The sequence below is a fragment of the Gymnoscopelus microlampas genome (assembly GCF_963454915.1).
Source record: "Gymnoscopelus microlampas genome assembly, chromosome: 16".
Classification (NCBI taxonomy): Eukaryota; Metazoa; Chordata; class Actinopteri; order Myctophiformes; family Myctophidae; genus Gymnoscopelus; species Gymnoscopelus microlampas.
In genome coordinates, this window is record NC_139953.1 from 612,435 (window position 1) to 640,272 (window position 27,838).

Genomic DNA, 27,838 nt, shown 5'->3' on the forward strand with positions numbered 1-27,838 from the left:
GGCGGAGGCTGGCAGAGGCTTGGCGCTCGTGGCGGAGGTGGCACTCGTGGCGGGAGGTGGCGCTCGTGGCGGGAGGCTTGGCGCTTGTGGCGGAGGCTTGGCGCTCGTGGCGGGAGGCTTGGCGCTCGTGGCGGGAGGCTTGGCGGTTGTGGCGGAGGCTTGGCGCTTGTGGCGGAGGCTTGGCGCTTGTGGCGGAGGCTTGGCGCTCGTGGCGGGAGGTGGCGCTCGTGGCGGGAGGCTTGGCGCTCGTGGCGGAGGCACGGCGATGCCACGGCGGTTGTGGCACCAGGGCAGCCGCCACCGCGACTGGCGGTCGTGGCGCTTTGGGCGGAGGATCTGGCGGAGGATCTGGCGGAAACGGCGGCCGCCATGGCGCCCGCCACCGCCACTTTGGGATCTCGCCCCTCCTGTCAGGGGTAGAGTGGCCGGTTAGAGTGAACTGGAAACCGCAAGGTTCCCAGTTCGATCCTGGGCTGGGGCGCTTCCCCAGAGTTAGTGTCGAAGTGTCCTTGAGCAAGACACTGAACCCCTAATTGCTCCTGATGAGTGGGTTGGTGCCTTGCATGGTTTCCTCCGCCATCGGTGTATGAATGTGTGTGTGTATGGGTGAATGTAATGCACAATCTATGTAAAGCGCCTTGGATAAAAGTGCTATATAAATGCACCATTTACCATTTATATACATCAAAAAACCTATATACATACAAAATCTATCTGCTATTTTCAAAAAAATCTTGAAAGAAATGTGGAATATCTTTGAAACATTTTAACAACATGAATCTTATGGGGGTCCCTGCCACACAATATTTTCAGATGGGAGTCCGTTGCCAAATACATTTTGGGGGGTCTCGACATGAAAATATTTGAGATCCACTGGCATAGGCTACTACATAAGGTTGGATAAACAAACAAAAAATAGAAAAAGTGCTTCTCGGAGCACAGGTCTCCGCCAGGTCAGGTAGGTTATTGTAAGCCAGCAATGTTCAGAATTTGCCGATCAGGATGGAATATAAAAAAATCGGACGGATCTGTCTTGATCCCTTGACTATAGAGATAACGTGTACCAATTTGCGTGATATTTGGACACTATGTTATATAAAAATGAATTTGTTTAGCAAAAATCAGCCTCCTGGTGGTGCTATAATAGGGCAATGTTAAAAGAGTGGGATTTCTCATGTGTTTACTGATCCTTTGTATTTTGGGTTGCACTGAAGGAAGCTTTTATGTATCTGTTCATGTGCCTTTGATGCTGAATGATTCTATAAAAAAATCCAATAAAGTAAAAAAAAAACAATATCCTCAACATAGTGGGAATGCGCGTGCAAAATTTCATGGACAACGCACGCTGTGTTCATGATTTTAGGCATTTTGTTCAAAACGGAACACTCCTGCAAACTTTGGAAGCCAAGTTTAGCCATGAGGATGGAATATGAAAAATCTGAAAGACCTGTTTCGTTTAATGACTATAGAGATACTTTGTACCAATTTGCGTGGGTGTTTGGACAAAATCTGTATGGCTCGAAGTGGAGACCCCAACATAAAATGGACACCAAACGATTTGATTTAAATCATTTTTATTTACTTCCCACAATGAAATGAGGAACGAACATAATGAGAAATACTTTACCAAATCATGAATGAACCAAAAGGAGGCCTGGAGATGCCGGCAAACAAACAGATTGGAGGGGGGACCAGGGACGCCGAAGCTGCTCCCCCCTCCCTACCTAACAAAACCAAGTACTACTAAACTAAAAACTAAATGAAAAGAGGGAACTGCCGGCCATCTCCAGGCCAAACCAAAGTAAACTAAATACTTAAAGAAAAGGCTATTATGCCGGAATAAACAAGGGTGTGGGAATCTGAGATGTTGCTGGGTCTGTGTCTCCCATGGAACTGAATCTGGCTGCTTTTACAGAGGCTGGTATTTGGGGCGGCAGCAATCACAGATCAGCTGCCAGCCTGAGTGAGAGGAAGACAGTAAGGGTTAGTGATTGAGTCAGTGGATGATGTATGTCATGGCCACACGCAACAGATGCATAATCCAGTATTACAGAACTTGACTTTCTTTATTGTCTCCGACAGGCCGAAAGGCATGGCGAGAGAGTATGTTTTACCCCCTGTCCGTCCGTCCGTCCGTCCGTCCGTCCGTCCGTCCGTCCGTCCGTCCGTGTGTCCGTCATTCGATCTGTCTGTGTACAGCTAATCTCCGGCACCGTTGGCTTGCTCGCAGCGAAACTGTGCACACACACTCCCAGGATACCAGAGCAGAACCTCTGCCCAAATTTTTCACAGGGGCTTGTTAAAGCGCCACCAGGAGGCCGATTGGTGCAAAACACATTTCTTGACAGTACTCCTACAGATTTTGTCCAAACAGCACGCAAATCGGTACACAGTATCTCTATAGTCATTAAATGAAATTGGTCATTCAGATTTGTCATATTCCTTCCTGATTGACTAAAATTGCCTTCCAAAGTTTGCAGGAGTGCTCCGTTTTGAACAAAATGCCTCAAATCATGAACACAGCATGCAAATACATTCCCACTACATCAAGGAAGAAATGCTACTTGAACATTTTAAAATCAGCCTCATGGTGGTGCTATAACAGGCCGATTTGTGTTTTTGCCTATAACTGTACCGATCTATGTAAAACTTTGTATGCACACTCTCTAGAGGCCAAGGAAAAACCTTTGCCCTGCATTTTTCACATCTGCCTTTTATAGCGCCACCAGGAGGCCGACTTATGTAAAACACATTTTTTGATTGTAAGCCTTAAGATTTTATCCAAATTTCACGCAAATCGGTACACATGATCTCTATAGTCATGTGATCAAGAAGGATCTATTAGATGTTTCATAGTCCATCCTGATTGACTAAAATTGACTTATAAAGTTTGCAGGAGTGGCCCGTTTTGAACAAAATGCCGCAAATCATGAACGCAGCGTCCGATTGCAGTGAAACTTTGCTCGCACATTCGCACTACGTTGAGGAACAAATGGCACCATTTTAACATTGCCCTATTATAGCGCCATCTTGAGGCCAATTTTTGCAACAGTTTTCTTTTTTATATTACTCCTACATATTGTGTCCAAACATCATGCAAATCGGTACCCATTATCTCTATAGTCAAGTGGTTTTTCATATTACATCCTGATTGCCGAATTCCGAACATTGCTGCCCCACAATAACCTACCTGATCTGGCGGAGACCTGTGCTCAGAGGAGCACTTTTTCTAGTTTAAAGACTTGAAACAGTCAATCAAGTCAGTGTAAATGTGTGCTGGGCATTTGTCTACCTGAATATCTTCAAGTTGTACCTTTGTTCCTCAACAGGAAGACTGTGTGGAGATAATGCATAGCTCCCTGATGAGTGGGAAGTGGAACGATGGAAACTGTCACCTGGAGAGAAGCTTTGTGTGTTCCAGGAAGACATGTCAGCACTCATTATCATTTTAAGAATACTAACTGTGTTAAATTATTTTTAAAATACCCTTAACTGCCCAACAGGCTGCATATTGGCCTCTCCTCCAAGTTCCTTACTTCCTGCAGGTGTTACCAATGATAGACTACTAATTCCTCTGTTCCATTCTGGCAGGGGTCATCGCCGTGCTGGCTTGTGGTGGACATTTTTGTCAAAATTATATTTTTGCCATGGACATACAAATGGATAGACAAACACATAAAGAGCTAGCCCTAAATGACCATCACTGGTCTGTAACTCAGAGTGTACAAATGGAACCAAATGGTTACATTTGGTTACATTTGGGTACATTTGGTTACATTTGGTTAAATTTGATATAGGGGTCCTTGAAAAAAAAACGTTTGAGAACCACTGTCCTATAATGGACTAAATCTTCTAATAGTGATTGGAACTTCTTAGTGCATTTCTGTGCCTTAGATCTGTTCATCATAGCAGCAACATACAAAGCGTACTATTTTGCCCAAACTAAAGAATAGTTAAACATTCTCAACAGGGCATCCACCTCCCCTACGTATATGTGTTGTTTATAATTATGTAATTGGTGCACTCAATTCATAGTATTTTAGATGCAAGGATATCACTCTATAACATTTAATATAAAATGATAATGTAGGCGTGATTGGTTGTGTAACATTGATATGAAGTTGTATAGCTCATTGGTGTAATGCAACTCAATACCTAAAATACCTGTTTTCCCTTGGAGTGGGGGTCGTACAGTAGGTGCAGTTCAACAAAGCACAGTGATAAGGCAAAGCCATGCTGGTCAGAGGACACCTTGTAGTTTAATTCATGACTAACGACACATGCTGGCTAGTGGCTAGTGGCTAGTGAATTCAATGATTGAGTTTAAAGGCGTGAATTTGGAGGAGTAATGATATGTACATATTCACTGCATGATATGTTTCATCTTTCATTTTCCTTTTTACATGACATATCAAAGACAGTAAATTCTGTATATGTTTTTAGGTCATATTTACAACAATCTGTTTTCTTTCTACTCTACTGTAGCTAGCAGCACCAACCCTCCTCCCCCAACCCAGCCCCCCTGCCCGGGTGAATACATCTCCTGGTACAACAACTGCTACCTTCTGGTGGAGGAACCAGTCGCATGGGAGGCAGCTCAGGAAGCTTGTCAGCAGCGAGACGGCAATCTGGCCAGCATTGACACGAGCTACGAACAGGCCTTCGTATCTGGAGTGATCCTGCAGGGCAGAGCTGACGCCTGGATTGGACTCAGGCGCAAGGTAGTATGATGAACCATGGCCTTTCTAATGATCTTTGGCAGCATAGGCGGCGGGTAAGTTTGACAATTGGGAGCTGGGGATCGGCCGCGCGCGAAAAAAAATGCGGTTTCTGGTTTGATTCTGTTAGTTTCTGTTGGGTTTTTGATTACTTTATTTCGGTCATAGGGTTAGGGTTAGGGTTAGATTAGGGTTAGGTTTTTTAATTCATATTTTTGCCTGATTTTACTGATTTATTATTAATTCCCAGAATTTCCCAGCATAACATTTGGGAAGGCTTAGCCTACCCTAGCCTTCATTACCCGCCGCCTATGTTTGGCAGTGAGTTTAGATGAGTTGGCCTTGCCAACGATAGGACATGACTACCTTTTTGGAAAGTCTAACAGTAATCGTCACATTTCTAGTGTCAAGCTTAGAAGAATGTAATGACCAGTGGTGGAAAAGGTACTCACATGTTTTACTTAAGCAAAAGTCAATACTGCAACGTAGAAATACTCTGTTACCAGTAAAAGTCTGGTAATCAAAATGTACTTGAGTAAAAGTAGAAAAGTGTTGGTATTATAAGTATTTAAAGTACCAAAAGTAGAAAGTAGTCTACTCATTATGCAGAATGTCCCATTTCACAAGTTTTCAAATGTATAAAATGTATACTAATCTTTTGAAAATAGCAAATCTACAAGCTCACAATGCGTCACATCGCGACGCATTGTGAGCTTGTAGATCGGCTATTTTCAAATACAATCTACAAAGTAACTAGTAACTAAAGTTTTCAAATAATTGTAGTGGATAAAAGTATAATATTTGCCTCTGAGATTATTGGAGTAGAAGTAAAAAATACCTCAAAATTGTGCAGTACTTGAGAGTAAATGTACTTAGTTACTTTACACCACTGATAATGATAAAAATAGGGGGACCAGGTTGAAAGTGGTTAAACTCCAGCTCAATACGTTTCATTGCAGGAGGACAGTGGTTCTTACAGGTGGGCAGATGGGTGGCCAGTGTTTTACACACACTGGGGTGCAGTGGAACCCAGCGACCACACAGGGGAGGGCTGTGTGACTCTACGTGGAGCACGGCACCTGGAACGCGGTACCTGGAACCACGGGACCTGGAACGCTACCACATGTGATGATGCAAAGCCCTACATCTGCAAAATCTCTTCTGGTAAGATACAGAATGAATCATGAACACAATGTCTATGCACATTCCAATACAAACATGCAGATTTTCCTCCTCTTGATCTCTTTTAGTACAGGGATTAGACATGTTTTTTTAGAATGTGTTTAAATTTGTCAACGGAACAAGGTAAAAATATATAATTATAATTTATAATTGACTAAATCAATCAGTCTGATTAAGCCCCTTTTTTTTTTTTATTACATTTTTATCCCACGATTTTGTAACCCTATTTTTAACACCCAGTGCCAATTGTCTATGTAATCCTGGGCACTACCTTCCCTCTGCCAACCTAGGGAGGCCAGGGCCGAGCTCATGCCTCCTTCAATGCATGAGAGCCAACTGACCTTCTTGTCACCTGACAGGGGGGAGTTTCCCTGGTTGGACGTAGCGCGTGGAAGGAACACGTTATTCCAATCAGTTCCCTTCCCCTCCATCAGGCGCCCCGGCTGGCCAGGGGGAGGCAGTATAGTGACCAGGATTACTGCATGTTTTTGTGAGGGTACCTACACTAGGAGACACAGGGAGAACATGCAAACTCCACACAGAAAGGCCCTTTCGGATTAAGCCCTTTTTTTAATACTTTGTTGTACAACAGTGGTGCACACAAATAACGAAAATAGCCGATCTACAAACTCACAACGCATTGAGCTGTGACCTTTTAGAAATGTACAGGTAGTGTAGTCAAAGTTTTTGTACTCAATTCATCAGTAATACATATAATACATACTTTTAAACACAAAACATGTTGGAATAGAACTCAATACTATCACAAGGTATATTTATAGAGTAAGGAGGGGTGGGGGGCGGGCGGTGTTCAAGGAGTTAAACTATGTTCACCTGTATTTTATTATAGGTTAGGTTTGAGTGTGGGCATGGAGTCCCTTGATATCTTTTGGCAGGTCATTCCACATGGTGGCAGCGCAGTAGAATGCATTTGTATGAGCCGAATTTTGGGGAAACAAGGTCAACGGTTGCACCCCTAATCTCTTTGACCTATAAATACATGGTATTGGTAATGCATGGCCGTGCTTGTCTGTGCTCGTCCTCAGAAAAGCCACCATCAACTCCTGCCCCTGGAGACGGGAAGTGTCCTTCAAACTGGACGGCTTACGGATACCATTGTTACAGAGTGTTCAACCAAAAGACGATGTCCTTTTCCTGGGATAATGCCATGTCCCAGTGCCGGAAATACTCTGGAGAACTGGTGTCTGTTCACAGCAGAGCTGAGACAGAGTTCATCCGAAAGCTGAACATAAAAGACCACAGTCTCTGGATCGGCCTCCACAGGGACCGCAACTGTGAGTTGATGGCAGAGATGTAGTGGTGGAAAGTAAATAACATTTACTCAAGTACTGCAGTTAAAGCTGCACTGTGTAACTTTCCTCTTCTACCGCGGCGCAAGGGCTGACATTTTCACCATTGAGCTAATAGAGCCTGCCTGCTTACTCAGGGGATAAATTGAATCTTGACCATGAGGTCAACAAAAAAAAATCAGATCCTGTGTCATGACCTTTGACACCATCTAAATGTCTCAATAGAAGAGCAGAGGCAAAATTCAACCACCCCAATTGTATACGTTATATTATATTAACATACTCTAGCATACAGATTGGACATTTTTTTGAGTGGTGCTAGCCACTCCAAGGACTGACTTTGTCCGTGTGTCCGTATGTTATGTCCGGGTGTCTGTATGAGCACGACCTGAGCATGACCTCAACAGCTGCGGCTGATTGCAACACAAAGATGCAACCAGTTACACTAATTATACACAAACAGGAGTGCAACACACACACACGCGCGTGCACACACACACACACACACACACACACACACACACACACAATTTGCTTTGCAGATTTAGATTATTATTACAAAAACATACATTAACCATGATGTTTTATACGTAGACTCTTTGGAAATAGCAGATCTGCAAGCTCACCACGCGTCACATTGTGACACGTTGTGAGCTTGTACATCTGCTATTTTCGAAAAAGGTTTGAAACATTTTTCAAAAATGTTACTCTAGTGCATTTATATTGTGGTATTGTTACTTTTACTTAAGTAAAAAAAACATCTGTGCACTTCTTCCACCACTCATTATTTTATGTGTTCAACGCTGAAATTTAACTTGAAGATTAATTGTCCACAAATAATTGGGTTTAAGAATTTCATTGTCTTTTTCGTCACTGAACATTGGAATATATAAATGAAAATTACGTTTCTGTTTGGTTTTTAGGCTTTGTTCCACAAAAAAACATTCTATACACTACGACTTTTATACAATAATACAATTATTATTATTATTATTATTATTATTATTATAGCCTTTGTTAATATTATTTCACACATTTAAATAAAACATGCAGATGTACACTGATATACACCTCCAGCATCAGTTTTGTGATTAGTGTCATAATTTTGTATTAACATTTATTTTTTTAAAGTAGCGGAAATAGCAGATCCAGTGATGTTGCTAGGTTTTCAATGTAATGGGTCCTGGGACCCAAGGGTGGTCTTTTAGATGGGTCCCAGGGACATTTTATGAGTCCCACCAAAATTCACACCCTACCCCTCATGCTCATGTGGCCCATAGTCGTTTCTTTTGGGCTGGTTTTCCTAGTGCCCGGTGCTTGGACCCGGTTTGGTGCCCCCCAGGACGGCTTTGTCAACGGAGGGTTTTGTGTTGCCCTCAGAATCTTTTTGGTGCCACTAACATTAATCTTTTATTTTTATTTATTGTATATCTGCTATTTTTGAATAGCCGACATATACAATATGGATAAAGGGGTTAAAATGTATTAAAACCTTTTGCTGGGGACCCCCTGGAACTCCCTCAAGGACCACTGGTTGAGAACCACTGATTTAAAGGAAATGCTGTAATGACAATACAGGGGCAGTTCTATATAACTTATCCATTACTTTAGATTAAATAGAGTAGAGCAGGGGTCTTCAACAGGGGGTCCTCAGAGTTACTACAGGGGGTCCGCCAAATCATTGTGTGATATGATTTTTTTCTTTTTTTTACATTGACCACTTGAACCCAAGCAGCCGAAAATAGCAGATCTACAAGCGTCACGTTTCAACTGCGCGGACGTCGGGTGTCACACGCAAACGCGTTACCTAAAGAATTCGGTCTGAGCATGCGCGAAATGGCGGCTCCCGTGGATTATTATTGATATTTGTATCGTCTTTCTAAGACGATTTCTACGTGGATTTTATTGTTTATAAAGTAGGATGAAGTAGGACGTGGCCATGCAAAATGGTGGTGTCCTGTGGATTTGTAAAATATTCGCGGTAAAAAAATATTTTAACGCAAATTATTTTTATATTTGTATCTGTTGTTGGTGCGTCCCATGGACGCAACGACGGTGCCATGAATGCGTCCTTTTTCAATACGGTGCGTCAGAGACGCAGGACGCAGGCCTATGAGCATCTCTGCAGATCTATAAGCTCAAAACGTTTTGCCATATATTGTGGGCTTGTAGATCTGCTATTTTTAGCGGTGCCAACCGCTCTACACTTGACTATGTCCGTCCGTCCGTATCAGCACGGGCTGAGCACGGCAAAGAAGCAACACATACAAACACACGCACACACACACACACACACACACACACACACACACACACACACACACACACACACACACACACACACACACACACACACACTTGGAGCTTGCCTCTGCCATCTCGCCTCTTATTGGCCACACGTGCCACTGCTTATCAAAGAGGGGTCCAGGGACCCCCAGCGTATGTTATGTTTGTCCGTCCCGCCCGGGATGATCACGGGATTTCAAACAGCTATAACTCCAGTTTGCAGCATGCCACCAACTCCAAATATGCTATGTGGACTTAGACCACCAATAGGGACGAGCATGAATTGCTGAAGTTAGCAAAGAGGGGTCCAGGGACCCCCAGCGTATGTTATGTTTGTCCGTCCGTTTAAGCCCGGGATGAGCACGGGATTTCAAACAGCTATAACTCCAGTTTGCAGCATGCCACCAAGTTCAAATATGCTATGTGGACTTAGACCACCAATAGGGACGAGCATGCATTGCTGAAGTTATGAAAGAGGAGTCCAGGGACCCCAGCGTATGTTATGTTTGTCCGTCCGTTTAAGCCCGGGATGAGCACGGGATTTCAAACAGCTATAACTCCAGTTTGCAGCATGCCACCAAGTCCACATTTGGTATGTGGACTTAGACCACCAATAGGCACGAGCATGAATTGATGAAGTTATCAAAGAGGGGTCCAGGGACCCCCAGCGCCCGTATGAGCACGGGATGAGCACGGGATTTTAAACAGCTATAACTCCAGTTTGCAGCATGCCACCAAGTCCACATTTGGTATGTGGACTTAGACCACCAATAGGGACCAGCATGAATTGCTGAAGCCCCGCCCCCTCTGTCTTCCCATTGGCTGGCCTTCAAACAGCCATAACTCAAGTTCGCAGCATGCTATGGAGTACAAATTTATTTTGTACATGGACTAAAGCCAGCAATAGGGACGAACTGTCATTACTTAAGCCCCGCCCCCTCTGTCTGCCCATTGGCTGGGCTTTAAACAGCCATCATTCCAGTTTGCAGCATGCTACCAAGTCTAAATTTGGTAAGTGGACTCAGACTACCAATAGGGACGAACTGAAATGAGTTAAGGCCCGCCCCAAAGGCACCGCTTCCTTCACACAGGGTGTGATTTTACTATTTGCGATTTTTTTTAACCTTTTTTTTTAAATCATTTTTGGGAAATCTTTTGTTTTAATTTTTTGGACGTTTTAGCTCGGGCCCGAGCGTATAGAGTCGCACCGTCAATCCGGCTGACAGATACAGAGATGTAAATCTCTGTATCTGTCAGTCCTTGTCCCTTTTATGCCCATATATGGAGATCTCTGTATCTGTCCGTCCTTGTCCAATGGAGTGTGTTGCCCGAGTGTGTTGCCTGAACACACTCCATATTTGAGCGTAGCTGCAATGGGAACTCCTAGTCCTTAAATGGTTATAGCTGAGTCATGGTGACATGAGCAAAATAGGGACAGCAGGCTTAAAGGGCAAGACCACGTAGGTAGAGGTTTGGGTTGTGAAAAAAAAGAACAAAATAAAAAGAAAGTAAACAAAAATAAAAATAAAATGATTCACAGGAGGCAGACAGTGATCACCCCATGTGCACAGTGCACTTGCCCCCGCTACCTCGTACAATTCAGCAGTCAAAGTCTCAGTCATGATTTGTGTGCATGGGGAACTCATTTGAAACAAGCTCAGTGCTTTTATGAGTCTTCCAGTTTAGTAGACCTTGTATTGTGAATTTTTACTTCCATGTACTGTTATTCTCATGTCTTACTAAATAAAGTACATCAATCAATCAGTCTCAAGTCCCATCCCCCTGTTTCACCATCTCTGGCCACCCAGAGCACTGACAATTCCAACAGTTAGTTTTCACTGGGCAATATTGAAGTAAAAGAATATATAAAGAACATCCCATGAATGATACAGCTAACCGTCAGGTAATGCACCTTGGCATGTTGTGACTCCAAAGGTGGACAAGAAATAAAAAATAATTGCTCCATTGATTAGAAATTGATGATTCCAAATATGCCCCTATAACAAAACAGCTGTTATAGTCACTCTTTTAGCGCGTAAACGAACACAAACAAAGCTGATTCAGACAATATAGAGCATCACCAAACCCAGTCTTTTTTTTAATAAAAAATGTTATATTCCTTTTGATTTTACTATTTGAAGATCCGGATCCACGGATCCAGTCAGGGTTTTTTTCCCAATAAAAAAATCACAGGAAGTTTACGTTTGTGTTAATAAGGTAACTACTAGTGATGCGTGGGTCGTGTTTTTTCATGACCCGCCCCGCCCCGCCCCGCCACGGAACCCAACCTGCGAACCCATATATAAATCTACCTAAGGTCGTACCTAAAATTCTGTAAAATCATGGTTAGAAAATAATCCCCAAGTGTATTCAAACTGTTTTATTGTTATTATTCTTATTCTTATTAGGAATAAAGACAAAACAAGAGCATGTGATTTTTTTTTTTTTTTGCGTGTGAGAGCGGCTAACCTGCTCACCCGCAGCCCGCATAATTGCCTCTGAAATTCTGACTCGACCCACCCGCGCGTTACGGGTCAACCCGCGCATCACTAGTAAGTACACAACCCTTTAAAGTGGTTAACTTACATTATCATATCAACATTATTGTGTATTCTGGTTGGTCGCTTGTAGAAGTAGAGTATCAGTCCAAGTATCAAGGTGACACCTACGATGACTCCAATCGTAACTTTAGCTGTCACACCACTGCCTGTACGAACAACACAACATTAATGAGCACTGATTAATGATTCACATTTCCTGTTTCACTGATTCACTGCTTCTATGATTTACAAATTCAGTGATACACTGACTCACTGATTTAGGGATTCACTGATTCACAGATTCGCAGATTTGCCGATTCACCGATTGATCACTCATTGATTCACGATTCACTGATTCAGTGATCTCGTTAAAACAGCAACACATGGAGTTTCACCTGGTGGGAGTGTGTGCTCTTTGGGCGGGGCTGAGGTACTTCCTGCAGCTGGCTCTGGTTCAGGTTGGGGTCCTTTGCTGCTTGTCACCCCCCCTCTGTCTCCTGCATGTCCTGTACCTCTGCTCACTGTCACTATCAAAACAAAGCAGAAATGCAACTGTGTCCAGTGTGAAATATACTGTATTGTTTTAGCAATCAAACAATTGTACATAATACAATCGTTGTACATCGTTGTGTTGGGCAGAAACCTCTTATCTCCATATTAGATTTTTTGTAATGTTTATTTCGTAAATTAATGCCCTACTAAAGTGTCACACAAAAGTAGCGAAAATAGCCGATCAACAAGCTCAAAATATGTTGCATTGCGGCACATTTTGAGATCTGCTGATCCTGAAAAGTGACAGTTTTGGACAGTCACATAGTCACATAGTCACAGTCTGCACTCTGTACTCCCTAGAAAAAGAATCTTCCCATCTTTGTTCATATTTCAGTAGCAGCAGTTTGTTAATGTCTGTGGTGTGCATGCTTGCGCACCAAATAGGTGGGCTCTACACCGGATCAGATCACTGAGCAGTAAATAGGTTACAAGAAAACAAACGTGCTTGGAAAGGGTGCGTTTGAGTTATTATTCCTGCACACTCGATTGTTTTCCCCTCTCAACCAAACCACACACTCTTGATGGCAGGTGCACTGGCAGAGACAAATCCACCAACATTCTAAACATTTAGTAAACAAGACAAATAACTTTTTTGGGGGGCGGGGGGGGGGTATGCCACAGTGCAGTCATCACTGCTCTGATCTTAGAGGAACATTTAAAGGGATTGTAGGCAAGTTCAGAGATTAAAAAAACCTGCCAGGGGGTGACGCAGGGGGGACTTCTAAACGAGCCATGCCGAAAATAGGTTGCTTTATTCGGATACAATGCGTGTCACTGCCCGCCCCTGCCGGTTCTCTGAACTTTTATTTCTAAATAGGCTCTGTCATGATAAATTGACCACATATATGAAGTTAAACAACTAAATTCTATCCAAACGATATCTTAAAAGTACATTCTGTGCCTCAAAAAATAAGTTTGAGAGGGTTTTTAAACTGAAAGTAAGAAGTAAAAACAGCGCAGCAGAACACAATGGCGGCTCGTTCCATTTTTGTCGGCTGCACTCGGTTCCATTCGGTATCACTCGAACAGTTCACACGGACGCGCACGGACGCGCACATGCATGCGTTCATTTACATCCCGGACAAACATAAATTGTAGGGAAAATATGGATTTCAGAAAGAGGACTGTGTTTCAATGCAGGAAAACACCCCAGCATCATTATATAGTGGCTGATAGAGGGGAAAAAATGCTATATATATATATATATATATATATATATATATATATATATATATATATATATATATATATATATATATATATATATATATTTTTTTTTTTTTTTTTTTTTTATGTAGGCTTAATGTTGCCTAGAATCCCTTTAACCTCTCATACTGATGTGTACTGGCCTGTGAAGCAATGCACTTTTTGTTGCAGTAGTGGCTTAATTCCATTCCAGGCGTTGCAAGCGTCTCTGAGTTTTTTATTTTATTTTTATTAGATTATTGTGTGCTATATCTCATCGGTATCACACTACCTCTTGTGTATAATTGCTTAATTGTATATTCTCATTATAAATTGTAAAACACATTGAGCTGCAGTCTCTGCATGAAAAGTGATTGATAAGTTAGGCCCCGTGTCCCCTGGGCTTTTTTTCTCGGCTAAAAACTCTGGAGTTTCCAAAAACTCTGGAGTTGGAGTTTCCAAAAATATGCGCTGCACTCAGGAAAATACTTCTTGGTGGACACGGGGCCTTAAAGGCTGTGGTTCTCAACCTGTGGGTCAACTGATGTCATAGACTGTGACTGGCCTCCAAGTACTGCACGGGTAATGCACCACATACAGTAAGTACTTTCCAGCACTTCCGGGTTGAGCTATGTCTGAGTGAGACGCACGTCAAGTTGCTCCCACAGTCAAATAATTTTGACTGAAGTTTTGTTTTAAGATTAATAAGATTAACACATCTGTGGTAGGCTACATACTCCATTTGATGATATCAAGTGGTTTATGTGTGCTTGTAATTTCAAAACAGTTTAATTTGTAATTTCAAAGAAAAGTAACTTTTGATATTGATAATTATGTCGAAGTTTTGTGTCGACATTAACAAAGTATTATGTGGTACACAATCCGATACACGGATTGTACACACACCATTTGATTTAAATATTGAATCATATTGATTCAATTTTTAAATCACGGATCTGTGAGAGTGAGGGTGTCGCGTTGTATGCACAGTGAATGGCCGTATATATGTATATATATATATATATATATATATGTATATATATGTATATATATATATATATATATATATATATATATATATATATATATATATATATATATATATATATATATATATATATATGCTGCCTCTGGCGCCCACATTTCCCCCGTAGGATCAATAAAGGTTTATTCTGTTTAGCGGGTGCTAAGCAAGTGCAGTGGGAACATAACGCTTCTATTTGAACCCATAGCCTTTTTGCTATTTCATCTGCAAGTGATAATGAATGGTGAAAAGGTCATTGTTGAGAAATAAAACCAGGAGAGTGTGATTAGCTGTTTTAACATGTAAGATGTAAGATGTGTGTCATTGATTGATTCCCCAAAATAAGGAACAAAATGTGTCCCTTATCAGTTCAATAAGGGACACGTCCTTTAGTGTACAAGATATTTTAATACTGTAACAACTTACTGACTGATGGAGGTGGAACAGTAGGAATGATGATTCCACCATTTTCATCTGTTGTATAATCTGAAACATATACGGTAGGTGGATAGATGATCAGACAGACAGACAGACAGACAGACAGACAGACAGACAGACAGACAGACAGACAGACAGACAGACAGATCAATTACACAACCTATGAAGCCTTGAATTCATGGATATTTTTTGTTTTTTGTCGCATTCCTAAGCCAATAATTTGATCACTATTGGTCATCAAATTATTGGCTATTGCGACAAAAAAAAAAGATCCATTAATTTAAAGCTTCATGGCGTGTGATATTGATAAAAAATAACCCATTTTTTGGGTGCGCAAAGTCTCCTGCTTCATGAATATAGACAGACTCTTACACTGACGATGGCGGCAGGCAAACTCTCTCTTGTCAAGGCAGTTGTTGTCGTTCCAGTGTCCGTCAGCGTACATCTCCACACAGTCCTCTTCAGGACCACCACCGTTGGGTTCACCTGGACTCCAGAACTGGGAGGATAGAGGGGTCTGATCAGGACCACCAGCGTTGGGTTCACCTTGACCCCAGAACAGGAAGGATAGAGGTGTTTGATCTGTCCAGGCCCAGCCAGCTAGGAGAAGAATGCATTGAAACAGAGAATACCAAACAATGGACAAATGTTTTCCTTATTCCAAAAAGTTAAACATTTTTTGAAAGAATTTCAGAAATGTTCTAAAACAATAATTTATTCTAGGCCTTTCACAACAATCAGACACTGCATTCATGATTTGAGGCATTTTGTTCAATAAATGTGTTTTGCTAAATTAGACCTGCTGGTGGCGCTATGACAGGCCAATGTGAAAAGGGTGGCATTTCTTCCTCGGCCTAGTGGGAATGTATGTGTGAAATTTCACGGAAATCGCGTGCTTATTTTGAAGCATTTTGCTCAAAACGGACCAATCCTGCAAACTTTGGAAGCCAACCTTAGCCAATGAGGATGGAATATGGGAAATCGGTCAGGCCCTATTAGCTCAATGGTGAAAATGTCAGCCCTTGCGCCGCGGTAGAAGAGGAAAGTTACACAGTGCAGCTTTAACTACAGTACTTGAGTAAATGTTATTTACTTTCCACCACTACATCTCTGCCATCAACTCACAGTTGCGGTCCCTGTGGAGGCCGATCCAGAAACTGTGGTCTTTTATGTTCAGCTTTCGGATGAACTCTGTCTCAGCTCTGCTGTGAACAGACACCAGTTCTCCAGAGTATTTCCGGCACTGGGACCTGGCATTATCCCAGGAAAATGACATTGTCTTTTGGTTGAATACTCTGTAACAATGGTGTCCGTAAGCCGTCCAGTTTGAAGGACACTTCCCGTCTCCAGGGGCAGGAGTTGATGGTGGCTTTTCTGAGGACAAGTACAGACAAACGGCCATGCATTACCAATACCATGTATTTATAGGTCAAAGAGATTAGGGGTGCAACCGTTGACCTTGTTTCCCCAAAATTCCGCTCAAACACAGGTAAAAACTGTGCTGCTACCATGTGGAATGACCTGCCAAAAGATATCAAGGTTCTCGACTCCCTGCCCAAACTCAAAACTAACCTAAAAGAATTCATGTCTTAAAATACAAGTGAACATAGTTTAACTCCTTGAACAATTGATAGTAGAATCCTCTGCCGCCCACCCCCACCCCTCCTTACTCTATATACCTTATGATTCTATTGAGTTCTATTCCAACATGTTTTGTGTTGTAAGTATGTATTACAGTATATGTATTACTGATGAATTGAGTACAATGGACCACAATGGAAACAAGCCACCTGGGGCTTTTGTGTTTATCCTTTTAGCAAAACCTTTGACTACACTACCTGTACTGTTAACACTCTTGTTATATAGTATTCAATCGCTCGCTCGCTCGCTCGCTCAATCAATCAATCAATCAATCAATCAATCAATCAATCAATCAATCAATCAATCAATCAATCAATCAATCAATCAATAGCCACTCACTCAATCTTTCTATAATTGGTCCTCACTAACACTTCATAATCATAATATGGTAGAAGTTTTGTCTCAGATTAGGGCTGTGGACAGCTCATAAACCCGCCTACCAGTGACATCATCGATGGGGAATCCAAGCTATTAGAAACTGCTGGCTTTCTATTCCTGGAGAGTTAGCATGCTATAATAGAAGCCATTGTGAGTAGACAAAAATGGTACCATAATATAATGAGCATCAGTGAGGACCAGTTATATGAAGATAGGTTGAAAGGTGCTCCTTTAACAAATACATTTAATGGATACAAATTTTTAAAAGTTAGAGATTTATTTTTTAAATCCAATATGGGAGAAAAAAAACTACAATTTATTGTTGTGTAGCATTTCTAAAAGGTCACCTCTCAATGTGTTGTGAGTTTGTAGATCTATTTTCGTTAGGGTTAGGGTTGTGTGCACCACTGTTGAACAACAAAGTATTAAAAAAGGGCTTAATCAGACTGATTGATTTAGTCAATCATAAATTATAATTATATATTTTTACCTTGTTCCGTTGACAAATTTAAACACATTCTAAAAAAACATGTCTAATCCCTAAAAGAGATCAAGAGGAGGAAAATCTGCATGTTTGTATTGGAATGTGCATAGACATTGTGTTCATGATTCATTCTGTATCTTACCTGAAGAGATTTTGCAGATGTAGGGCTTTGCATCATCACATGTGGTAGCGTTCCAGGTCCCGTGGTTCCAGGTACCGCGTTCCAGGTCCCGTGCTCCACGTAGAGTCACACAGCCCTCCCCTGTGTGGTCGCTGGGTTCCACTGCACCCCAGTGTGTGTAAAACACTGGCCACCCATCTGCCCACCTGTAAGAACCACTGTCCTCCTGCAATGAAACGTATTGAGCTGGAGTTTAACCACTTTCAACCTGGTGCCCCTATTTTTTATCATTATCAGTGGTGTAAAGTAACCAAGTACATTTACTCTCAAGTACTGTACAATTTTGAGGTATTTTTTACTTCTACTCCAATAATCTCAGAGGCAAATATTATACTTTTACTCCACTACAATTATTTGAAAACTTTAGTTACTAGTTAATTTGTAGATTTTGATTATTATTACAAAACATACATTACCCACTTCAGCTCTGTATACATTTCGTCCATTTGAAAATAGCCGATCTACAAGCTCACAATGCGTCGCGATGCAACGCATTGTGAGCTTGTAGATCTGCTATTTTCAAAAGATTTTTATACATTTTATACATTTGGAAACTTGTGAAATGGGACATTCTGCATAATGAGTAGGCTACTTTCTATTTTTGGTACTTTAAGTACTTATAATACCAACACTTTTCACTTTTCATTGGGCCGCCGGCCCCAGCGGCCCAAAGGCTAATATAGCCCTGCCAACTCATCTAAACTCACTGCCAAAGATCATTAGAAAGGCCATGGTTCATCATACTACCTTGCGCCTGAGTCCAATCCAGGCGTCAGCTCTGCCCTGCAGGATCACTCCAGATACAAAGGCCTGTTCGTAGCTCGTGTCAATGCTGGCCAGATTGCTGTCTCGCTGCTGACAAGCTGCCTGAGCTGCCTCCCATGCGGCTGGTTCCTCCACCAGAAGGTAGCAGTTGTTGTACCAGGAGATGTATTCACCCGGGCAGGGGGGCTGGGTTGGGGGAGGAGGGTTGGTGCTGCTAGCTACAGTAGAGTAGAAAGAAAACAGATTGTTGTAAATATGACCTAAAAACATATACGGTATTGTCTTTAACATTTCATGTAAAAGGAAAATGAAAGATGAAACATATTATGCAGTGAATGTGTTTATATATTTACGTTGCATTACTCACTCCTCTAAACTCACTCCTTTAAACTCAATCCTTGAAATTCAATCCGCTAAACTCACTCCTCCAAATTCATTTATTTAAACTCACTCCTTTAAACTCACTCCTCTAACTCACTCCTTTAAAATCACTCCTCTAAACTCACTCCTTTAAATTCACTCCTCTAAATTCACTCCTCTAAACTCACTCCTCTAAACTTGCTCCTCTAAACCAACTCCTCCAAACTCATTCCAGTATCTACGTAGCCTGGTTCCAGACGAATCTGCCTTTGCAAAATTGCATGCACTTTAGCCCTCGGCAGATTAGGTCTGGCCCCCCTCCATAGAGATTTCAATTCTCTCCCTCCGCAGTTGTGCGGAGCCAACCAGGGCCCAGTATCCAAATGTGGGCGGGCTTATCACCTTATTTGGAGCAATGACGTACAAGGAAGCACTGCTCTGATTGGTTCGTTCAAGGAAGCACTGCTCTGATTGGTTTAGGTCTAACCAATAGAGTCCGATTGGATCTTTTTGTAACCGCCCCTTGGAAGAAAATCTACCGTTGATAGGGACCAGACTAATATCCACGCAGTGTGTCGTGTGATATTGTCTGGCTACACGAGGCTAGTATCTACGTTCACATCAGTGCTGTACAGTATGTGGGATGTTTGGCCACTAGCCAGCATGTGTTGTTATTAGTCATTAATTAAACTACTGACCAGCATGGCTTTGCCTTATCACTGTGCTTTGTTGAACTGCACCTACTGTACGACCCCCACTCCAAGGGAAGGCTTGGTATTTTTAAGCTGAGTGAAATTACACCAATGAGCTATAAAACTTCATATCAATGTTACACAACCAATCATACCAAACGTATTATGTTCTATTTAATGGTATAGAGTGATATCCTTGCATCTAAAATACTATGAATTGAGTGCACCAATTACATAATTATTATATTATAAACAACACATATACAGTAGGGGAGGTGGATGCCCTGTTGAGAATGTTTAACTATTCTTTAGTTTGGACAAAAGAGTACGCTTTGCATGTTGCTGCTAATATTATGAGGAACAGATCTGAGGCACAGAAATGCACTAAGAAGTTCTATCCACTATTAGAGGATGAAATATTCCTACTGACTGATTTCAGCTCTAGGCTCTATGCACAGCAGGCTATTGTAAAGAAATTGGGCCTCTTCCTTACTTCCTTCACTTCCTTACTTCCTTCACAGGTCTTACCAATTATACTAATTAAGGCAGTGTACATTTGTACACTCTCAGTTACGCACCTGTAAGGGGCCATTTGGAATCCCCTCAAGGAACCATGAGGGTCCCTGGACCACATTTTGAGACCCACTGGTGTAGCAGAATGTTTCCACATGTATAGTACAATATCAGCACCCTGACTCTGTTTGACCAGAATGCATCAATATGTCCATACACGTACAAATGTGTCCGTGGCAAGACTTGTCCTTGTCCATGGAAAATATTGGATTTTCTTTTTACACACCCTTACAATGTTATTCTTATTTTAATCACAACACCCAATTACTGAATGTCAGTCTCCAAGTTTGATTCAGAATATGTATGATGCTGATTTACTATGACACTATGTATGGCACATAAAGAGTCCACTATAGGACAGTGGGTCTCAAACTTTTTATTTTCAAGGACCCCTTTAACAAATGTAACCAAATGTAACCATATGTAACCAAATGTAACCAAATTTAACCAAATTGACCCATTTGGTTCCATTTGTACACTCTGAGTTACAGACCAGTGATGGTTATTTAGGGCTAGCTCGTTATGTGTTTGTCTATCCATGTCTGTCCATGGCAAAAATATAATTTTGACAAAATTGTCCACCACAAGCCATTATGGCGATGACCCCTGCCAGAATGGAACAGAGGAATTAGTAGTCTATCATTGGTAACACCTGTGAAGGAAGTAAAGAACTTGGAGGAGAGGTCAATATGCATAGAGCCTGTTGGGCAGCTACGGGTATTTAAAAATAATTGAAACACAGTTAGTATTCTTAAAATTATAATGATATAATGAGTGCTGACATGTCTTCCTGGAACACACAAAGCTTCTCTCCAGGTGACAGTTTCCATCGTTCCACTTCCCACTCATCAGGGAGCTATGCATTATCTCCACACAGTCTTCCTGTTGAGGAACAAATGTACAACTTGAAGATATTCAGGTAGACAAATGCCCAGCACACTGACTTCATTGACTGTTTCAAGTTTTTAAATAAATTAAGTCAAATTCTGTAATACCGGATTATGCATCTATCAACATAGTTCTATGCAAAGGTTAGGCACATTCTGTCTCAAAATGATGCAGAAAAACTTGTTCACGCATTTGTTACTTCCAGGCTGGACTATTGCAACTCTATATTATCAGCCCAAGTAAGTCCCTAAACAGCCTGCAGCTAGTCCAGAATGTTGCTGCGCGCATGCTGACAGGAACCAGAAGAAGAGATCATATCACTCCTTCACTGGCCTCTTTGCACTGGCTCCCGGTTAAATACAGAATAGAGTTCAAGGTTCTCCACCTACAAGGCTTGCAATGGACAGGCACCAGTGGATCTCAAATAACTCATCGAGCCTTATGACCCAGCCAGAACACCATTGCGTTCACAGTATGCAAACATGCTTAAGACTCCAGGAAACCCCAAAAAGGTTAGAACAGGAGGCAGAGCATTTACGTTTCAGGCACCTCAGCTGTGGAACCTTCTCCCAGTCTCAGTCCGTGAAGCAGACACTAGCAGTATATTTAAGACTAGATTAAAAACCTTTCTCTATGATAAAGCCTATAGCCAAAGCTTATAGATGTGTAGACAGATGCCAGGTCAATGTTGACCTGGCATCCCATAGTGTGTATAGTTTCATAGTTTTGACTATTGTTTTGCTTGTGTACTGCTTTGTTATTGGATTACTACTTCTATGCATTTGCTGTATTATTGATGTATTATGATGTCCTTGCTTACTGTAAGTCGCTATGGATTAAGAGCATCTGCGAAATGCCTACAATGTGAATTGTAATTGTATAGTGTTTCTCAACTCAGTCACCTATAGTCATCCTCTCTCCCCTCTCCCTCCCACTTCCCTCTTCCTTACATCCCCTCCCTCTCTCCTCTCGTCCTCTCTCTTCTCCTCCTCCGTTTGGTTGTGTGGGTTTGTGTCCCACTGGTGCAATTGTAATTAACACTATACGGACTCACGCTCCAGTAAGGCCTGCCACTAATTCTACATCCGGGGACCCGCACCCCGGAGTTTCTTTTATCTCCCACTTCGCAGTTCCATGGACTGTTATTACGGACCCCCAGTTGCAGATCAAGAGACTGCATATTATCTTAACATTCTTATATTATACCATTATATACTGTATAAACATTATTGTTGTACTATATTATATTATCATATACTATCTTACACTATTATATTTGCTGGCGGAGACCTGTGCTTTTTCTAGTTTTTGTTTAGTTTTTCATCCAACCCTATGTACAGTAGTAGCCTATGCCAGTGGTTCTCAAATATTTTCATGTCAAGACCCCTCAAAATGTATTTGGCAACTGACCCCCATCTGAAAATATTTTGTGGCAGGGAACCAAGATTTATGTTGTTAAAAGGTTCCAAAAATGTATTTCAAGATTTTTTTTAAATAGCAGATAGATTTTGTATGTAGGTTTTTTGACATATATAAGGTAACTGATTTGTATGCTACATTAACTCATTTTGCTGGGGACCCCCTGGAACCCCCTGAATATCCCCTGAGGGTCCCCAGACCCCACTTTGAGAAGCACTGCAGTATCCAATAAGAGTCAGTAGGATTCTCACCGTCCCTCCCTTATTGTTGGGTTCATTCCGGTCCCAGTTGGTGAACAGCAGTGGGCTGACTCCATCACTCCACACATACCGTCTCTCCACCAAGACATCTGACAGACCAATCCATGCTGGCAGCCCCAGGTCCCTGAGATAGCTGGACACAAAGTCTACAGGAGAACATTGGTTAAAACATGTACCTGAGCCCAACTGCCGGTCTGGCATATAGCAGCCATTATTTGTCTATATTTATAGAAAATGTAATGTAATCTAGAACATGCTCTACCATACAGATATTGTATTAACATACTCTACCATACAGATTGTATACGTTATAGTGTATTAACATACTCTACCATACAGAAAAAAAGTGACATAGTGCCGCTTTAAATGAAGTTATTAACACTGTCAGTGATCAATGTACCATTTTCATATATGTTGTCAATGACTGCCAGGTCTGCCTGTTGTTCTCTGCAGAAGCTCTGAGCACCAGACCAGTTGGCCTTAATGTCCTCCTTGTGTCCTTTGAACAGGAAGCATTTGTTGTTGAAAAGCTTCCAACCTGGAATCACAAAGAAAGACAAAATACAAACATTATTTAAGTTGTTGTCGGGTGGGAACCTCATATGTCCAGTCCAAAACGTCTACTTTTCAGGATTCAAATAAACGATGCGACGCATTTAGAGCTTGTAGATCTGTTATAAAAAATAAAAAAAACATATCCATCCATAAACATTGAGTGGATTGATCAATTTAGTTGATGAACAATTGACTTAAAAACTCATCAATCATTTTTCATGGACGATACAACATCGAAAAGATGACAACTTTTCTTTTCCACTTTAATTGTGAAAGATGGATGCTGAAACTGACAGTAGACAAATAACAAATACCTATACCTACCTGTGTGTGTGTGTGTGTGTGTGTGTGTGCGTGCGTGCGTGCGTGCGTGCGTGCGTGCGTGCGTGTTTGTGTGTGTTAGTGCGCACGTGTGTGCGTAGTATGTGTGTGTACATGCATGTTACCTGTGGGGCAGTGTCCCTCCCAGGTCAGTGTAGGGGGAGTCTGCCATCCTGAAAGAGCAATACAGTCATAAGGGAAAGCAACTGATGTGAAAAGTCCATATTATAACCACGAACGCATGTCCAACAAGAAAACACATGTGCTAACGTTAGATCACATACACAAGCGGTAGTTTTCTTTTAAAGTGCTTCTAAATCGTTCCAGTGTGTTTGTGTAAATGTAATCTGTGCTGTTTACGGTGTTTATTTCCTCCATGTAGAGGTTTTGTTCACTCACGTCAATTGATTGATTGATTTTATTAGTCAGAAATGTAAACAGAACAAGGTACAGTCAGACATTAAGGCTAAAAGGATAACACAAAAAAGTCCTGGGGACTTGTTTCCATTGTGGTCCTATGAATTCAATTCATCAACATAGTTTAAAATAATAACACAATAATAAATAAACATCAACAGGAGAAAAAGTTAAATGTCGGCAGTGAATGACACCAGCTCCTTTCTATGGGAATATTCAGTTTACTCCCCTTCTGGTCTCCTGATAGATGGTTTGTCAGGCCTGTTTTGAAAGATCCACTTTTTTAATGGATGGTGTCAGGGCATTCCACATTTTGGTGGCAGAGTAGTAGAATGAGAATGTTCACATGTTTGTTCATATTTCGGTAGCACCAGTTCGTTAATGTCTGTGGTGTGCATGCTTGTGCAACAAATAGGCGGGCTCTACACCGGATCGGATCACTGAGCAGTAAATAGATCACAAGAAGACACACATGCTTGGAAAAGGGTGCGTTTGACTTATTATTCCTGTACACTCGATTGTTTTCCCCTCTCAACCAAACCACACACTCTTGATCGCTGGTGCACTGGCAGAGACAAATTAAAGTCCACCAACATTCTAAACATTTTGTGGTTGGCCACGTTATCAGGATATTTAGTTATGATTGTTTTTCATCACTTTTATGAAGAAACAAAACAGATTTTTCATAACTGAAGTTTTGTTCTAAGATTAACACATCTGTGGTAGGCTACATACTCCATTTGATGATATCAAGTGGTTTATGTATGCTTGTAATTTCAAAACAGTTTAATTTGCAAAGAAAAGTAACTTAATAATTATGTTCTTTTATGTAAGTTTTGTGTCAACATCAACACCTTTGTAGCCTAATTGTTGAGTTTTGTATATTTAAGTTTTCTGTCGATATTAACAAATTATTATATGGTACACAATTCGATACACGGATTGTACACACACACCATTTGATTTAAATATGTTTTCTATGCATGATATCATGTCATTTCTACACCATACTGTACAGGCATAAACAAACTGAATGCATGTGTTCAGGGATGCATGGATGAGGAAAACAATATGAGGAGGTGAAGGTTGGGGTTGAATTCCGGCAAGAACTTTCACCCCTATAGCTCTGGGATATATATATATATATATATATATATATATATATATATATATATATATATATATATATATATATATATATATATATATATATATATTCAAAGAGTTCACCACAGTGTACAAGATATAATAATACTGTAACAACTTACTGACTGATGGAGGTGGAACAGTAGGAATGATGATTCCATTTTCTGTTGTATAATCTGAAACATATACGGTAGGTGGAGAGATGGATTTTTTATCAATTACACACCCTATGAAGCCTTGAATTCATGGATATGTTTTTTATATATTTATATATATTTTTAATTTGATCACTATTGCCCCACAAAAATCCATGGATTTAAAGCTTCATGGGGTGTGATCTTGATCAAAAATAAGTCATTATGGAGGCAAGATGGCCGCTGCTGAGTGAGCTCTGAGCTCAGGCTCCACCATTATTTACTTAAAATAACCAGTTCACAATGCTCAACATAACTCAGAAAACGAGACATGAAAAGAAAAAGTAACCATGATTTGAAGCATATAGGGAAATGAGGGGAAAAGTTTTCTAAATAGCTACAAGGCGACGTTTAAGTATCTCAGAGAACAAACATTCCAGCCACGCTGACGCGCTGACCATTCCTGAGATGGCAGCCGAGGAGATAACGCTCTCTCAACTAATGAATGAGATCAAAGAAAGCAATGCGGGCATTAGCCGACAGATCGACGCAAAGATGGGAGAAGTGCAAAGTAAATTAAGTAACATCCAGACGTCCCTGGCTGGGCTGGGAGAACAAATAGAGGAGATTCAACAGAGAGTCAGCGCTAATGAAGACAACATTACATGCGCCGGGAAGACCATTGCAACACTGGAGAAAGAGGTGGCTTTATTAAAACGCAAAAACCAAGAAAAAGAAGATGAAATGAGGAGGGCAAATGCATTCCTGGTCGGACTCCCCGAGGGAGTTGAGAAGCGGGACCTGATTGCCTTTCTTGTGGGGTTTGTACCGAAGCTGCTGGGCGAACATCTCGCCTCACCCTCACTCATTGAGAAGGCTTTCCGCATCGCCTCCAAACACAAGAACCCAAGCAACCCGAGGCCGAGGGCCGTCTTCATCCGCTTCCAAAGCACCAGAATTAAAGACGAAGTTGCTCGTCTGGCACGGGAGAAGAAGACACTCTACTATGATACCACGAAAATATTCCTTTTTCCGGATCTAAGCCCAGAAGTGCGGAGCAAAAGAAAGGAATATGACCGAGTGAAAGAGACATTACGACAAAAAGGAATAACATCATACTCTATAATTCACCCGGCCAGATTCCGACTCCAATATAATGGCACTACAACGATACTCAACAGCCCAGCCGCAGCTGAAGACTTTGTACGAGAGATGGATGCGATGGATTAAAGACTGAAGAGGCCCGACAAAGAACTGTTGAGCCGCGGTGCGAACGTGAACTCTATGAAGGAACTTGAGCTTAAACTTTCCCTCACTATGCTAAAAGACAACAATGGACTAACAACAGACAACAACAGATAAGTGAAAAGCACACCATATCGATATTAAATGCCGTATAGATCGCATGTTGAATTAACTAAATGTCTAATGAAGAGGCGTGAGGGGGAGAATGTGAGAGGAAAAAAAAAAAAAAAGGACACAAAAAACACTTCATGGACGATTTATATCTTAGCAGGGTATGGTCGCTACAATTAAGTTTGTGATTATGTTGATGGACAATCATATGACTTAAAAATGAAAGGGGCATATTGTGGGTGAGGTGGTTGTCTTTGGGTTTGAAATAATAAGAGGGGAGGTGCGGTGGATCGGACGGCGGAGTGGGTCTGCGCGAGGCGCGCACCCGCTCTGTCTCTCTCTCCCTCACTCCCTCTCTGTGTGCGTGTGCGCGCGCGCGTGGGGGAGGGTGTGCTTGTTGCGCTCTCCCCTGCGTGCGCGCGTGCACGTTTGGATCTTGTAGCGCAGACTTGTGTCGGAGTGAGTTGGAACGTAACGGTCGCAGAGAATTGTGTGTGTGTGTGTGTGTGTGTGTGTGTGTGTGTGTGTGTGTGTGTGTGTGTGTGGGGCGGGGGGGGGGGGGGGGAGGCGCTGTTGGTCTATAGTGGCTGCTGTAGATGATGAACGTCAGCTGGGTGGCGCCAGGTTACTGGCGTAACCACGGATCTCTGGACTGTGTGTGTGTGTGTGTGTGTGTGTGTGTGTGTGTGTGTGTGTGTGTGGGGGAGCGTCGGTGGGCTATAGTGGCCGCTGTAGATGAGGAACGTCAGCTGGGTGGCGCCAGGTTACTGGCGTAACCACGGTTCTCCGGAATGTGTGTGTGTGTGAGACTCTGTTTGAGGGGGGGGGTTACTTTTTCCTTCATTTCTACATTTTATAAATAGGATTGCTTATTTTCTATTGAGTATGTTTTGATTAAAAGAGATTTCTACAGTAGATACATATTTATGTTATTTCAAAAAAAAAAAAAAAAAGGGGAAAACATTTTTTTTTTTTTTTTTTTTTTTTTTCCTTTTTTGCTGTGAACTGAAATGTAAAATGGATTTATGGTATG

At 41.6% G+C, this 27,838-nt stretch overlaps 2 protein-coding genes across 2 annotated transcripts in view; one reads left to right on the plus strand and one right to left on the minus strand.

Annotated features, from left to right (window-relative positions):
- The window catches only part of LOC311062482 (macrophage mannose receptor 1-like), a gene marked incomplete at its 5' end in the record, with an annotated part of 29,185 nt that extends 21,842 nt beyond the window's left edge, over positions 1–7,343 (plus strand). The window contains 4 exons of the mRNA XM_084081538.1: positions 3,330–3,429; positions 4,486–4,721; positions 5,678–5,882; positions 6,947–7,343. Of these exons, the coding sequence (XP_083937664.1) occupies positions 3,330–3,429; positions 4,486–4,721; positions 5,678–5,882; positions 6,947–7,218 (813 nt within the window). The 3' untranslated portion in view covers positions 7,219–7,343. The remainder of the gene's footprint in view (positions 1–3,329; positions 3,430–4,485; positions 4,722–5,677; positions 5,883–6,946) is intronic.
- Positions 7,344–7,610: 267 nt separating this feature from the next.
- On the minus strand, positions 7,611–25,910 carry LOC311062483 (macrophage mannose receptor 1-like; the record flags this gene model as incomplete). Its single annotated transcript, XM_084081539.1, has 14 exons — positions 7,611–7,623; positions 12,083–12,203; positions 12,432–12,563; positions 15,224–15,283; positions 15,608–15,835; positions 16,361–16,609; positions 17,881–18,085; positions 18,667–18,902; positions 21,092–21,191; positions 22,868–23,022; positions 23,277–23,414; positions 23,878–23,925; positions 25,438–25,491; positions 25,883–25,910. 14 exons carry the CDS (start codon positions 25,908–25,910, stop codon positions 7,611–7,613), a joined length of 1,767 nt encoding a protein of 588 aa, XP_083937665.1.
- Between the last annotated feature and the right edge of the window lie 1,928 nt (positions 25,911–27,838).